Below are 15,939 nucleotides of genomic sequence, written 5' to 3'. Positions count from 1 at the left end.
TGATGACTTTACTTGTATTTGAGAAACTCTACTCACTACTCATATTAAGTCAATGTATTTCACAGCATATTGTGTTGGAGTATTTTATACACACCCAGTGCAAAATGGGTGTGTATAAAAAAAAAATTTCTTCTTAGTTGTTAAATTTTCTTTCACTTCTAAGCTGGAGTACTGTAATTTATTATTATCAGGATGTCCTAGAAACTCCCTGAAAAGCCTTCAGTTAATCCAAAATTCTTCAGCAAGAGTACTGACAGGGACTAGAAAGAGAGAGCAGATTTCTCCTGTATTGGCTTCTCTTCATCGGCTCCCTGTGAAATCCAGAATTAAATTCAAAATCCTCCTCCTCACATACATGTTCTTAAATAATCAGGCCCCATCTTATCTTAAAGGCCTTGTAGTACCATATCACCCTATTAGAGCACTTTGCTCTCACACTGCAGGCTTACTGTTGGTTCTAGAGTATTTAAAAGTAGAATGGGAGGCAGAGCCTTTAGTTTTCAGGCCTCTTCTGTGGAACCAGCTTCCAGTTTGGATTCAGAAAACAGACACTATCTCTACTTTTAAGAAGGTCCTGCCCCTTTAACGCCGCGCCCCTTCCTGAGCCTGGTTCTGCCGGAGGTTTCTTCCTGTTAAAAGGGAGTTTTTCTTTCACAATGTCACCGGTGTTTGCTCATAGGGGGTCATATGATTATTGGGTTTTTCTCTGTATGTATTATGGTAAGGTCTACCTTACAATATAAAGCGCCTTGAGGCGATTGTTATTGTGATTTGGCACTGCATAAATAAATTGAACTGGATAATTTGGGCTGTATTTTATAAATGTGTGAAAAATAAATATTGCCACTAACAACTGATATTTTTACCATGGTAAGTGAACCCACTGGTATTTTTAATTGCAAATAGAAAGAACTGTGGTGAATTTTGCAGCAAAAAGTTGAGACATTTCCTCAGAGTAGGTGTTTGTTGGCATGCAATTTACTTGGTGAGAACTTGGACACATGATCATGCTAAAATATAATTTTCACATCCCCACATTCAATAGAAGTTCTAATAAAAGCCATTTGTAGACATGTATTCCAGTTCAGCATCTCTTTCAAAAGATAAACATTAACATTACCTACATTACAGTTTAAAATTCCAGTGTAACCCAAGTCTGCAGTGCAAAGACTGAGATAAACTATAATTTATTGATGTCACCAGTTCTTGTTTTCTATTTTATCATTAGCATTAGCAAATGCATAAAATTAAAGTGCATTCATAATGAAAGTAGAATTCCACTTGTTACCTCATGAAAAACATACTGTGTACCATTCATTTGAGTGTTTAATTTATGATTGATAGTTACTGATGACATCTATCAGGTAAAGCATTGTTACATTATATTCATCTCAGTGCTCAGCTAAAACAAGGTGTCTGACCTCAGAGTCTCCAGTCTGCATTTTTGACTCTCCAGAAAACCACAGAGTTTCTCCACTCTTGAATCCCGTAGGTCATTGGAACTCAGCTCCAGCTCTTTCAGATATGAGGAGTTGGACATCAGAGCTGAGCCCAGAGAATTACAGCTGATTTCTGATAAATTGCAACTCCTTAAACTGAATGAAAAATAGTACACTTAGTTCCACTGACATTAACATGAACCCTCCTTGTGCTGGATAAATCAAAAGTACTGATTTCTGATGTCTAAATTGTGTGCACATTTTGTGAGTGTGCTTAATATTACATGATTTGTTAGACATAAATTATTCATTTTATAAATTCATCTGATGACAGAGCAGTAAAAAAAATATCTGTTGCAAATGTTTGTCATGATACATCCATGTATGGACACTGATATATGGACTATACACTAAAATTTATGATGTCATGATGATGTCCTTGACAGTGAGCAAGAAAGTTGACATGAAAGAAATTACACAAATCTGCAGTGTTTAAGATCTTACCTGAGACTGTCTAAAGTACAGTGTGTACTCATCAGTCCAGAGGAAAGTACCTTCATCCCTGAATCTGGCAAACTGGTTTCACTCAGGTCAAGCTCTTTTACATTATTGGATGGGTAGCTGAGGATTGTGGCTAGAGCTTCACAGCTTCTCTCTGAGAGGTTACAACCCCTCAGCCTAAGAAAGAAAAGCAATAATAAACACAGACTTAGAAATAATTCTTACTTTTTAGGAACTTAACTTAAACTTAAATAAATTATTAATAACTCCACCTACAGCACTTTCTTGGAGGCTTTGGCGACTGGAAGCAGCCTCAGAAGAGCCTCCTCTGAATTTAAGTCAGAGTATTTTTTCAGGTCAAACTCGTTCAGATCTTTTTCTGATGACAGTAAGATGAAGACCAGAGCTGACCACTGAGCAGGAGACAGTTTATTTGTGGAGAGACTTCCTGATCTCAGGGACTGTTGGATCTCCTCCACTAGAGAGCGATCATCCAGTTCATTCAGACAGTGGAACAGATTGATGCATTTCTCTGCAGACAGGTTCTCATTGATCTTCTTCTTGATGTACTGGACTATTTCATGATTATTCTGTGAGATACTTCCTATCTGTGTCAGCAGGCCTTGTGAGGGACTCTCATTGTTCAGCATTGAAAGACCCAGGAGGAAACGGAGGAACAAGTCCAGGTGTCCATTTGGACTCTGTAAGGCCTTCTTCACAGCACTCTTGTACAACTGTTTAGCTGTATGTTTGTTTCTGAAAACTTTAGACAACTGATATGTTTTTTCTTTAAGCAGGTTGACTCCAGAGTTGATGAAGGTCAGATGGACATAAAGAGCAGCCAGAAACTCCTGAACACTCAGATGGGTGAAGAAGAACACCTTGTCCTGGTACAGTCCTCTCTCCTCTTTAAATATGTGTGAGAACATTCCTGAGTACACTGAAGCATCACTGATATCAATGCCACACTCTGTCAGGTCTGATTCATAGAAGATCAGGTTTCCTTTCTGAAGCTGATCAAAGGCGAGTTTTCCCAGATACTCAATCATCTTCTTGATTTCGGGACTCCACCATGAATCTCTGTCAGCTCCGCCATTAGACTTGCCTTTCTTCCCTTTGGCTTGTAGCACCAGGAAGTGGCTGTACATATCAGTTAGAGTCTTGGGTAAATCTTTACCCTCACTGGTTTTCAGGAAATTCTCCAGAACTGTAGCAGTGATCCAGCAGAAGACTGGGATGTGGCACATTGTGTGGAGGCTTTGTGATGTCTCAATGTGGGAGATGATCCTGCCAGCCTGCTCCCTATCTCTGAATCTCTTCCTGAAGTACTCCTCCTTCTGTGGGCCAGTAAACCCTCTGATCTCTGTCACCATACAAACACAGTCAGAAGGGATCTGATTGGCTGCTGCAGGTCTTGTGGTTATCCATAGGTGAGCAGAGGGAAGCAATTTCCCCCTGATGAGGTTGGTCAGTAGCACATCCACTGAGGTGGACTCAGTAACATCAGTCAGGATTTTAGTTTTGTGGAAGTCCAGAAGAAGTCGACACTCATCCAGACCATCAAAGATGAACACAACCTTGAAGTCTTCAAAGCTGCAGATTCCTGCTTCTTTGGTTTCAGTAAAGAAGTGATGAACAAGTTCCACTAAGCTGAACTTTTCCTCTTTCAGCACATTCAGCTCTCTGAAAGTAAATGGAAACATGAACTGGATGTCCTGGTTTGTTTTTCCTTCAGCCCAGTCCAGAGTGAACTTGTGTGCTAAGACTGTTTTCCCAATGCCAGCCACTCCCATTGTCAGCACAGTTCTGATTGGTTCATCTCTTCCAGGTGAGGCTCTAAAGATGGCTTCCTGTCTAATTGTTGCTTCTGGTCTGTCTAGTTTCCTGGATGCTGTTTCAATCTGAGTGACTTCATGTTTATTACTGACCTCTGCAGTCCCTCCCTCTATGATGTAGAGCTCTGTGTAGATCTGATTCAGAATGGTTTTGTTTCCTGCTTTAGCAATCCCCTCAAACACACACTGTAACCCCTTCTTCAGATTTGACTTGAACTTGTGCTGACATAATCTCTGAATCTCTGAAAGAAGAAAAAAAATATTAAATAATAATAATAATAATAATAATAATAATAATAATAATAATAATAATAACTTTATTTATAAAGCACTTTCAAACAAAGTGCTGTACAGCTATTTGAAACTAAAAAGATAAATAAATAAAAGCGATACATATCAATACAAGTAAAAAACACAATACAAGTTAAAAACAGTAAGAATTTAAAAACTAGAAGGCATAGAATCAAGACATGTAAGATAGGGTGAACAAATGTGTCTTCAGCTTAGTTTTAAAAACCTCTACAGAACATGCCTGTCTACCTAATATCTCAAATCAAATGAGAAGATACTGTACAGAAAATTCATGATCAAGAATCAAGTGTTGTATCACTTAACTTGGCTTTTTCACTCTGCTTTTTCTTTTCAATTTCAATTTATTATGATGGCCAAGATTATCAACAGGAAAGTTGTGTCGGGCATGCTGGTACAATTCATCAAGTGTTTATTCACTACCTGGAGTAGTATGTCTGCTAGCCTCTTGACAAGGAGCTGTCTCTGTCCCTCTCTACCTTCTAGATATGCCAGAAAGCCTGAATGACACACCAGTGACATACTGCCAAAACTGTTAGTTTTAGCTAGGTCACAGGTCACAGGTATATGACCCTTGACCAAATTTCCCATATGTGGGACTAATAAAGGTTATCTTATCTTATCTTATCTTATCTTATGATTGATTTGGTAACCATATCATCAAATCTGTGGCCACATGTTCTGGACATTCAGGTGAAGAGTAGGAGCTGAGCTGTCAACTGATCAACACCTGGAGTTTTTCAAGGCGCTGCAGTCGCAAGGTAGTTGGTGCCTGTCGTGTGGTAATCCCCAAACTAGATGGTGGACACTGAAGGTGAAGACAGCTATCAAGCTGAAGAAGTCCTGTTGGGCTTGGTTAGCCTGTGGGACTTCAGCAGAGGGTGTGCTCCAGCTACAAGGGAATCACACTTGTCAGACTCTGTGGCAAGGTCTATGTCATGGGATTGGAAAGAGGAGTTCATCCATTAGTGCCTCAGATATGGTAGAAACAATATGGTTTTTTTTTCTGGTCATGGAACACTGGACCAGCTCTTTATCCTCTCAATGATATTTGAGGGTGTCTGGGAGTTTTCAGCCAGCCAATCTACATGTGTATTGTGGACCTGGAGAAGGCATTCAATGACGTCCCTCAAAGTATCCTGTTGGAGGTTCTTTGTGAAAATGTGTTAGAGTTAGGCTAAACTGTCTTGCCAGTTTTTATTGACAGAATTTCTAGACATGCTAGATGGCAGCAGGCTTTGACTTTGATGGGCTCAGAATCTTATCTCTATGTTTTGCAGACGATGTGGTTCTGCTGGCTTAATCAGGTGGTGGTTTCCAGCCTGGTCTTTAGCCAGAAAAAGGTGGAATACTCATTCCAGTTCAGGGACAAGTTGCTGCCCAAAATGAAGGTGTTTAGGTATCTCTGGGTATTGTTGGAGTGCTGTGACCGGTTGGAGTGAGAGAAGGAAGACAGGATAAAGACATGCTGGTGAAGAGAGCTAGAGATTGTCTGTGAAGGTTCTCAGTCATCCAGGTCATCGTAGTCAAAGGAGCTTGCAAAGAAAAGCGTCTGGACTTCTTTAAGTTGCTTGAAGACGTTTCACCTTCATCCGAGAAGCTTCTTCAGTTCTAAGGTCAAATGGTGGGGAGTCCCAGATTTAAACCTAGTGGGAGTCTCCCCCCACAGAGGGACAAAAGGACGCCCTGATGATCCTCTAATCGCCTGAGCCAAGGTGTGAAACTGGGTGTGGGTCCCAATCAGCCAGGGTTTTGGGTGAGCTCATTGTGAAACCTGGCCCCACTTTATCATGAGAATTCATGAGGTCAGATGGCCCAGGATGTGAGTGGGCGTTAAGGCGTCTGGGGACGGAACTCAAAACTGGATTATAGATGGCAGAGAGTTGGTGTCGTAAACCACCGCCTCTGTTCAAAGATGGTCGCTCACAGTGGACATAGATGGCTTCTTTCACTCCTCTTTCAAACCATCTGTCCTCTCTGTCCAAAATGTGAACATTGGCATCCTCGAAAGAGTGTCCTTTATCCTTAAGATGCAGATGGACAGCTGAGTCTTGTCCTGTGGAGGTGGCCCTTCTATGTTGTGCCATGCGCTTGTGAGCTGACTGTTTGGTCTCTCCAATGTAGAGGTCTGGGCATTCCTCGCTGCACTGTACAGCAAACACCACATTGTTAAGTCTGTGTTTTGGAGTTTTGTCTTTCGGGTGAACCAGTTTGTATCTGAGCGTGTTGCTGGGTCTGAAATGCACCGGGACGTCATGCTTGGAGAAAACTCTCCTGAGTTTTTCTGATACACCGGCTACATAGGGGATGACAATGTTGTTGCGTCTGTCCTTCTTATCCTCCCTCACTGGTGTCTGATCTTCTTTTCTGTGCCTCTTTGCTGACTTTATAAATGCCCATTTAGGATAGCCGCACGTTTTGAGTGCTTCCTTTACATGTGTGTGTTCCTTCTTTTTTCCTTCAGGCTTAGAGGGAACATGTTCTGCCCGGGGGTGTAGGGTCCTAATTACTCCAAGTTTGTGTTCCAGAGGGTGATGGGAGTCAAACAGGAGGTACTGGTCCGTGTGTGTGGGCTTCCGGTAAACTTCAATGTTGAGGTTGCCATTCACTTCAATGTGCACAGCACAGTCCAGGAAAGGCAAACAGTTATCCTTTGTGTCTTCCCTGGTGAACTTGATGTTTTTATCCACAGCGTTGATGTGCGCAGTGAAGGATTCCACTTCTTGTGTCTTGATTTTGACCCAGGTGTCGTCCACATATCTGTACCAGTGGCTGGGTAGTCTTCCTTTGAAAGAGCCAAGAGCCTTCCTTTCCACTTCCTCCATGTAAAGGTTGGCTACAATAGGTGACACGGGGGAGCCCATGGCACAGCCATGTTTTTGTCTGTAGAAGCCTTTGTTATATTTGAAGTATGTTGTGGTAAGGCAGAGGTCTAACAGTGTGCAAATCTGATCAGGTGTGAAGTAAGTGGGGGCTCATCCGGGATAAATTTTGAATATGGCACAGTTTAGCCTGGGTGATTTTATAGCTAAGCCTGCATTAGACCAGCTTGATGCATGTAGGAAGGAGGATTTATGTGCTGTTGCCACGCATTATGAAATCCCTGTGGCTAAGACCATGAAGAAGAGCGAGTTAAAGTCTCTTGTGGTCAGTGGGTTGGTTGGGAAAGGTGTGTTCCCTTTGGACGCGGACACTAGGGATGCAGTGTCGGTCTTTGAAACCTCTGATCAGCCTGAGGTTTGTGCTGAGGAGAGGACAGTGACACCTACTGTGGTCAAACCAGGTGGGGGAAAACCCCCAGCCTCTCTTCCACGGTTTGAGCCCTTCTCTGTCGAATCTAGTAATCCCAGTGTTGGTGCACGCTTAAAGGTACGTTTGGCTCGTCTTGAACTTGAAGCCAAAGAAAGGGAACATACGGCATATAGTTTCTGAGTGTTTGGCTCTTAAACGTAAAGAAGTGCCCCAGCAATTAAAACAAGCTAAAGGAGTTGGCCTCGTCAAGTCGCTAAACTGCCCCTCTAATGTGACCACGAGTGAACCTGATAAGTGTTTTAAACCCTTCATTTTTGATGGTTTTGTCTCCTTAGCAGGGTTTCCTGGGGATCAGAAGCCCGTGAGAATACTAAGGGACACGGGTGGCTCACAATCATTTCTATTGGCCGATGTTTTACCAGTCAGTGATGAGTCATCCTGTAACGTAAGTACAATAGTGCAAGGTATTGGGATGGCCTACATACCAGCACCGTTACATTGTGTTCATGTGCAGTCATTTTGAGTGCTTCCTTTACATGCGTGTGTTCCTTCTTTTTTCCTTCAGGCTTAGAGGGAACATGTTCTGCCCGGTGGTGTAGGGTCCTAATTACTCCAAGTTTGTGTTCCAGAGGGTGATGGGAGTCAAACAGGAGGTACTGGTCCGTGTGTGTGGGCTTCCGGTAAACTTCGATGTTGAGGTTGCCATTCTCTTCAATGGCAGATTGAAGAGATTAATAACAAGTAATGATTGATGCGGACATTGTACCAGTCCAATAAGCTTTCTCAGAAAGGTGACTGGCCTCTCCCTCTCAGGCATGTTCCACAGGAATGAGGCCTGGAGCCTCATGCCAGGACATGCTGTGGAGATTTCATCTCTTCACTAAGCTGGAGGTGATGGCTGGGGAGAGGGAGGTCTGGGTATTGTTGCCTAGGCTGCTACACCAGGGACCCTGCCCAAAGTAACGGTAAGAAGACGGAATAATGTACTGTATGCACTACATTCAATTTTTGTCAGAGAAATCCTCTATTTTAAAATCATATGTTGTTAGTAGGTTTTTTACAGTTTTAAATGACATCTAAACCACCCTCCCAATTAGTTTAACCTAATCAAGCAACATATCATTAATTAATATATTTAAAAAGAATACAATCATGTTTAAAAAGGCAGTGATTCAAACTTGCAAACTTGCACTTGTGCATTAACTATTAAAGAAAACAAGAACAAATAGATTCAAGGTCATGACTAACTCATCAATAAACATGACAGTAATTTCATCTCTGGTGTTTGGCTGGACCGGCGTGTCTATCAATGCTATGGATGGTTATGACATATGAATCATGTGAACTAATCAATGTTTTTATTGCTTTCTTTCTTAATAACTTTGTAATATCCCACTTATTAATCCTTCCCTGATTTACCTGTGGGTTCTGAGGTTGTGTCTTTCAAATTTTTCAGCAGATCATTTTTGTCAATCTTCACCAAAGCCATTTTAGTAACTTTAACGGTATTGGTTGAGTAGGTCTGGAACATTTGATCGACTGTGTCCAGCCTGTCTGCCTTCTCCAGCCGACTTGTTGGGATTGATGGGAAACCTTCCAGGGCCCCCTTCTGACACAGTATCCACTTGAATTTTTTGAAGTCATCACCTCCCAAGTCCTCCAAGGTCTGCAGAAGGACTTCTTTATGTGTCGCCATCATTTATCATGTGAAGATTCAACAGGTGTCAGAACTGTAAAAACAGCAATTTTCTGGTTTATCAACGCTCACGGTAAATACAAGTGTTTTAATTCATTCATAGACAACTCAATTTGAAAAGAAACAAAACACAAAAACACAACAGGGCTGTTCCTAGGTATCGCTGATATCATGAGTTAAGAAAGCTGATTTTGCTGATTTAAAGGCGAAACCTGTGTGAGTGTGAGAATTTCGGGGTCTTATCAGTTAATTCCAGCTGTGATTAACCCTTTAAAGCCAAGCGTGTCGTATTTGATACATATTTTTGTATTTTTGGGACTTCTACGTCAACAGCGTGACTTTTTTTTTACCCTCAAAAATGATAGAAATTGCTATATATAAATGACTTATATAGCAAATGCAGCACTTGTTTCTCTTTTTGTTTTTGGAGCCATTTAGAGGTGGACTTGCCGGTGTGTGTTGGATTATTGCCTTGCTGTCTTGCAAAATGGTTCATGGTTCATCATGGTACCAATCAACTAACCAAAAAGAGGGCAGAGGGCATTATCATATGTCACACCAAGATGAAATTAATAATGGGAAAGCTTTGGAGGCACAGTATGACATGGACACTGTGGACACTACTACATGCTTTGCTGTGGTTTTTGCCCAGATTTTGAAAGATTTAAATATTTCCACCGTCTCTGGCTCAAGTAAAAAAAAAAAAAACTAAAAAAAAAAAGGTTTGGGGTTAAAAAACGACTAACAAACTACAAGGCACAGAAGGACACAGAGTATATCATATGTCATCTCCAGATCAGAAACTCCATGCAAAGAAAAAAATCCAGATACCTGGATAATTCAGTGTAATGCCATGACTAACCCCTAAACTAATTCAAGATTGTTTAAATTGACTATGTTTGTAATTATATCCTTTTGTAAAAGAAAAATTAAGCCAACAAACACTTAAAAATGTTTCAGTGAAAAGTGTGAAATGAAGGGTTACAACAGGATGTTCGAATACAGGATGTTATACACAGAGTTGGCCTAACCACCAACTGATAAGGTTCCTTAGAAGCATGTGGGCTGCTCGACATACAGACTAATAAAAAGTGCAGAAATGTGTCAGGCTCTTTATTCCTGCCTGCACGAAATAAAGGCACGCCTGTACATGGGTTACTCTGCACTTTTCTTGCTCCGTTTCAGAAACTAGAAGCACTGAGTGTGAAGCAGAAGAAGAATATCTACAGGATTCACACCATTAGCATCAGTTTAGTGTTTATGTACTCACAGAACCCTAAACCTTCAAAGTTGTCCGTACCTTCTCTAAGACATCAGAGCACAAACAAGGCTGGATTAAACCCATCTCTAAGGCTTTCACTCTTTGAAAAAGCTAATGGTTTTGCAGGTCAGAGTGAACTTCTTACTTCTAGGCCATCAGGGTCATTCACCCTCAGTGCGCAGCGCTGCCTAAGACAGAAGGAGATGACCACAAATGCTGGAGGAATCACATAGCAGCCATCAAAGTGAAACCCCTCCCTCAGTGTAACAGTTCCTTCTCAGTCTCCCCAACGTTACTGTCATTCACGACAGAAGCTGTACTGTCTTAGATCTGCATGTGTCCTTCTTTAATGCCTTTTATTTCCTCCTTTATTCTTATCACATTTACGTTGGAGGAATGCTGGCGGTAACTGATTGGACTATTCTGGCACTTCAACTGCCCTGAACTTATGCACTTTAACAGGATATAATCACATTCCACACAAAAAGGAACAAAATAAAGGGAAGAGGAGGCTCCCTGGGCGTCCTGCAGGAACTGCAGACTTATTGTGGTGCTTTTCTTCAGTAATATTACTAATTTACTGTCAATTAATTTTCTATATTCATGATTTTTCCCCTTGCACCAAGCTTTAAAATATGGAAGTTTGCAAGCATATATGTGCCTTACACCATGAGCTGTTAAGTGTTACGTGTGCTGGGTGGTCACAGGACTTTTACCCCTGTTCCCATACATATCTGTCAGACATTTGTTCTATCTGAATATTTTACTCTACTATCAGTCTGAACAAACAGGTCTATTCAATACAAATACTGTTAGAACATGAAGTATATCACCAGGTCGAAGAATGTGGACCAACACTCACCTTGTTTTTCTGTTCCTGCTCTGCCAGCTGTGCAGTGGAGTCTGATCTGGAAGTCCTAAAGCTTTTCAAAGCTACCTCTTATGTGCACAGTAGCCCCTCCTCTCTGCAGTCATAGGAAGGCACATATTTCCTGACATTTTCAGATGCCTTTATTCACCAACACCAAATGCTCTCAGACTGTGCAAACTAAAGTGGACACAGAATTATACACACAAGCAGTTTTGTTCTTAGCGCTGTGTGTAGGTTAATGAATCCGAATAATCTGAAACTGCAGGCTTGAAACAGCGATGATGCTTAGAGGAGCCTGCAACACAGAAACCAGGAAAAGCTCAGGGAGGGAACCAGAAAAGGTCCACCTTTTCCATGAAAATAACAAATAGAATAGAATTCATTAAAATAAACACAGTGTGTAAAATAAATCTTTAATACGTCACCAATTTTTAAAGTAAATATATTTCAGTTTCCCGAGGAAAGAGTGCAGCATTTGGTACTGCATACGACTGTTCTGCTGGTACAAAGGTACAGTCTCGTTCTGTTTGGGCTCCACAGGTTTAGGGAAAAAGACCACTGATGAGGTATATATATATAAGGTGCTACTGATGTGAAATGCTCACCAGACGTTGGTAACAACCCATCCAAGCATGCGTGCAAAGAAATCAATGTGTCGATGTGTAACAATGAGAAGTGACGAGTTTGGAGGGCAACGGGTTACGAGCTAGAGTCAGACTCCGGTTTTTGAGAGTGGAAGTGTGCAGTGTTGCTGTTGTAGTTAGTGTGGATTTTTGTATAAGGTGTGTTTGGTTGGTGGTTTGGTGTGTGAGTGAGGTAAGTAGGAGAGTTGGCCAAAGGCTTGTACAGGTCCGGTAACGGTCTCCTGCAGACTTCTTCTCATAGACCAGGGTTGGCACCGATGGAGGGCAGAAGGAGTGAGTGGAATAGTATGGATGGTAGTGAAGAGGAAGAGATTGGCGGTCAGGGTGAAGAGAATGAGTGGGAAAAAGTTGGAAAGGGGACGGAACGGGAGGGACTGAAAGTGAAGGTAATGAAGAGGGAACGAGTTTGAGTATGAATGTAATTGTCAGGTTTGAGGAAGAGGGTGTAAAGAAAATAGGTGGGTTGTAACACAGAGGTGCAGGTGGAAAAAGCAAGGAAACTTGTGGGGGTGTGCAAAGTCAAAGTGACGAATACTGCAAGAGTAGGGGAAAGGAGCACTAGTGGAAATAAAGGAGTTATGTGGGTGTACCATTGAATGTAAATATGAAAGAACTGGTGGAGAATTTAAAACTAAGAACTGGAGAAGTTAAAGGAGCAAGGAGAATGACAAGAGGTCCAGAGAGAGTAGAAACAGAAACAGTGGTGGTGGAATTTGACACGAAAGAGGTACCACAAGAGATCTTCTTTGGATTAATAAGATTCAGTGTGAGGGAGTTTGTGCCTAAACCAATGAGTTGTTTCAAGTGCCAAGAATTTGGACATACAGTGGGGCAAAAAAGTACAGTGGGGCAAAAAAGTATTTAGTCAGCCACCGATTGTGCAAGTTCCCCCACTTAAAATGATGACAGAGGTCAGTAATTTGCACCAGAGGTACACTTCAACTGTGAGAGACAGAATGTGAAAAAAAAATCCATGAATTCACATGGTAGGATTTGTAAAGAATTTATTCATAAATCAGGGTGGAAAATAAGTATTTGGTCACCTCAAACAAGGAAAATCCCTGGCTCTCACAGACCTGTAACGTCTTCTGTAAGAAGCTTTTCTGTCCCCCACTCGTTACCTGTATGAATGGCACCTGTTTGACCTCATCATCTGTATAAAAGACACCTGTCCACACCCTCAACCAGTCAGACTCCAAACTCCGCCATGGCCAAAACCAAAGAGCTTTCGAAGGACACCAGGAAAAGAATTGTAGACCTGCACCAGACTGGGAAGAGTGAATCTACAATAGGCAAGCAGCTTGGTGTGAAAAAATCAACTGTGGGAGCAATCATCAGAAAATGGAAGACATACAAGACCACTGATAATCTCCCTCGATCTGGGGCTCCACGCAAGATCTCATCCCGTGGGGTCAAAATGATCATGAGAACGGTGAGCAAAGATCCCAGAACCACACGGGGGGACCTGGTGAATGACCTGCAGAGAGCTGGGACCAAAGTAACAAAGGTCACCATCAGTAACACACTACAACGGCAGGGAATCAAGTCCCGCAGTGCCAGACGTGTTCCGCTGCTGAAGCCAGTGCATGTCCAGGCCCGTCTGAAGTTTGCCAGAGAGCACATGGATGATACAGCAGAGGATTGGGAGAATGTCATGTGGTCAGATGAAACCAAAGTAGAACTTTTTGGTATAAACTCAACTCGTCGTGTTTGGAGGAAGAAGAATACTGAGTTGCATCCCAAGAACACCATACCTACTGTGAAGCATGGGGGTGGAAACATCATGCTATGGGGCTGTTTTTCTGCCAAGGGGACAGGACGACTGATCCGTGTTAAGGACAGAATGAATGGGGCCAAGTATCGTGAGATTTTGAGCCAAAACCTCCTTCCATCAGTGAGAACTTTGAAGATGAAACAAGGCTGGGGCTTCCAACATGACAATGATCCAAAACACACCGCCCGGGCAACAAAGGAGTGGCTCCGTAAGAAGCATTTGAAAGTCCTGGAGTGGCCTAGCCAGTCTCCAGACCTCAACCCCATAGAAAATCTGTGGCGGGAGTTGAAAGTCCGTGTTGCTCGGCGACAGCCCCAAAACACCACTGCTCTTGAGAAGATCTGCATGGAGGAACGGGCCAAAATACCAGCTACTGTGTGTGCAAACCTGGTAAAGACCTATAGTAAACGTTTGACCTCTGTTATTGCCAACAAAGGTTATGTTACAAAGTATTGAGTTGTATTTTTGTTATTGACCAAATACTTATTTTCCACCCTGATTTACGAATAAATTCTTTACAAATCCTACCATGTGAATTTATAGATTTTGTTTTCACATTCTGTCTCTCACAGTTGAAGTGTACCTCTGGTGCAAATTACTGACCTCTGTCATCATTTTAAGTGGGGGAACTTGCACAATCGGTGGCTGACTAAATACAGTGGGGCAAAAAAGTATTTAGTCAGCCACCGATTGTGCAAGTTCCCCCACTTAAAATGATGACAGAGGTCAGTAATTTGCACCAGAGGTACACTTCAACTGTGAGAGACAGAATGTGAAAAAAAAATCCATGAATTCACATGGTAGGATTTGTAAAGAATTTATTCATAAATCAGGGTGGAAAATAAGTATTTGGTCACCTCAAACAAGGAAAATCCCTGGCTCTCACAGACCTGTAACGTCTTCTGTAAGAAGCTTTTCTGTCCCCCACTCGTTATCTGTATGAATGGCACCTGTTTAACCTCATCATCTGTATAAAAGACACCTGTCCACAGCCTCAACCAGTCAGACTCCAAACTCCGCCATGGCCAAGACCAAAGAGCTTTCGAAGGACACCAGGAAAAGAATTGTAGACCTGCACCAGACTGGGAAGAGTGAATCTACAATAGGCAAGCAGCTTGGTGTGAAAAAATCAACTGTGGGAGCAATCATCAGAAAATGGAAGACATACAAGACCACTGATAATCTCCCTCGATCTGGGGCTCCACGCAAGATCTCATCCCGTGGGGTCAAAATGATCATGAGAACGGTGAGCAAAGATCCCAGAACCACACGGGGGGACCTGGTGAATGACCTGCAGAGAGCTGGGACCAAAGTAACAAAGGTCACCATCAGTAACACACTACAACGGCAGGGAATCAAATCCCGCAGTGCCAGACGTGTTCCGCTGCTGAAGCCAGTGCATGTCCAGGCCCGTCTGAAGTTTGCCAGAGAGCACATGGATGATACAGCAGAGGATTGGGAGAATGTCATGTGGTCAGATGAAACCAAAGTAGAACTTTTTGGTATAAACTCAACTCGTCGTGTTTGGAGGAAGAAGAATACTGAGTTGCATCCCAAGAACACCATACCTACTGTGAAGCATGGGGGTGGAAACATCATGCTATGGGGCTGTTTTTCTGCCAAGGGGACAGGACGACTGATCCGTGTTAAGGACAGAATGAATGGGGCCAAGTATCGTGAGATTTTGAGCCAAAACCTCCTTCCATCAGTGAGAACTTTGAAGATGAAACGAGGCTGGGTCTTCCAACATGACAATGATCCAAAACACACCGCCCGGGCAACAAAGGAGTGGCTCCGTAAGAAGCATTTGAAAGTCCTGGAGTGGCCTAGCCAGTCTCCAGACCTCAACCCCATAGAAAATCTGTGGCGGGAGTTGAAAGTCTGTGTTGCTCGGCGACAGCCCCAAAGCATCACTGCTCTTGAGAAGATCTGCATGGAGGAACGGGCCAAAATACCAGCTACTGTGTGTGCAAACCTGGTAAAGACCTATAGTAAACCTTTGACCTCTGTTATTGCCAACAAAGGTTATGTTACAAAGTATTGAGTTGTATTTTTGTTATTGACCAAATACTTATTTTCCACCCTGATTTACGAATAAATTCTTTACAAATCCTACCATGTGAATTCATGGATTTTTTTTCACATTCTGTCTCTCACAGTTGAAGTGTACCTCTGGTGCAAATTACTGACCTCTGTCATCATTTTAAGTGGGGGAACTTGCACAATCGGTGGCTGACTAAATACTTTTTTGCCCCACTGTATGCAGAGGCATGTAAAATGGTGGAGCAAGAGAGACAGATTGGCAAACACTGGGAAGAGGAGAAAAAAGTAATGATGAAGGTTATGGAAATAGTTGA

General features: G+C 42.3%; 1 protein-coding gene across 1 annotated transcript in view; it reads right to left on the bottom strand.

The window, feature by feature from the left end:
* Positions 1–9,049, bottom strand: part of LOC102779718 (protein NLRC3-like) — a 71,731-nt gene extending 62,682 nt beyond the window's left edge. Inside the window, exons 1-4 of the mRNA XM_087846660.1 lie at positions 8,756–9,049; positions 2,217–4,017; positions 1,944–2,117; positions 1,422–1,595 (exon numbers count right to left, since the gene is read on the bottom strand). Of these exons, the coding sequence (XP_087702786.1) occupies positions 1,422–1,595; positions 1,944–2,117; positions 2,217–4,017; positions 8,756–9,035 (2,429 nt within the window). The 5' untranslated portion in view covers positions 9,036–9,049. The remainder of the gene's footprint in view (positions 1–1,421; positions 1,596–1,943; positions 2,118–2,216; positions 4,018–8,755) is intronic.
* Between the last annotated feature and the right edge of the window lie 6,890 nt (positions 9,050–15,939).

The sequence above is a fragment of the Neolamprologus brichardi genome, chromosome 9 (genome assembly GCF_056152115.1).
Source record: "Neolamprologus brichardi isolate AB-2024 chromosome 9, ASM5615211v1, whole genome shotgun sequence".
In the NCBI taxonomy this organism is placed as follows: domain Eukaryota; kingdom Metazoa; phylum Chordata; class Actinopteri; order Cichliformes; family Cichlidae; genus Neolamprologus; species Neolamprologus brichardi.
The sequence above is the reverse complement of the archived record's forward strand: the minus strand, read 5'-3'. Positions and strand labels throughout refer to the sequence as shown.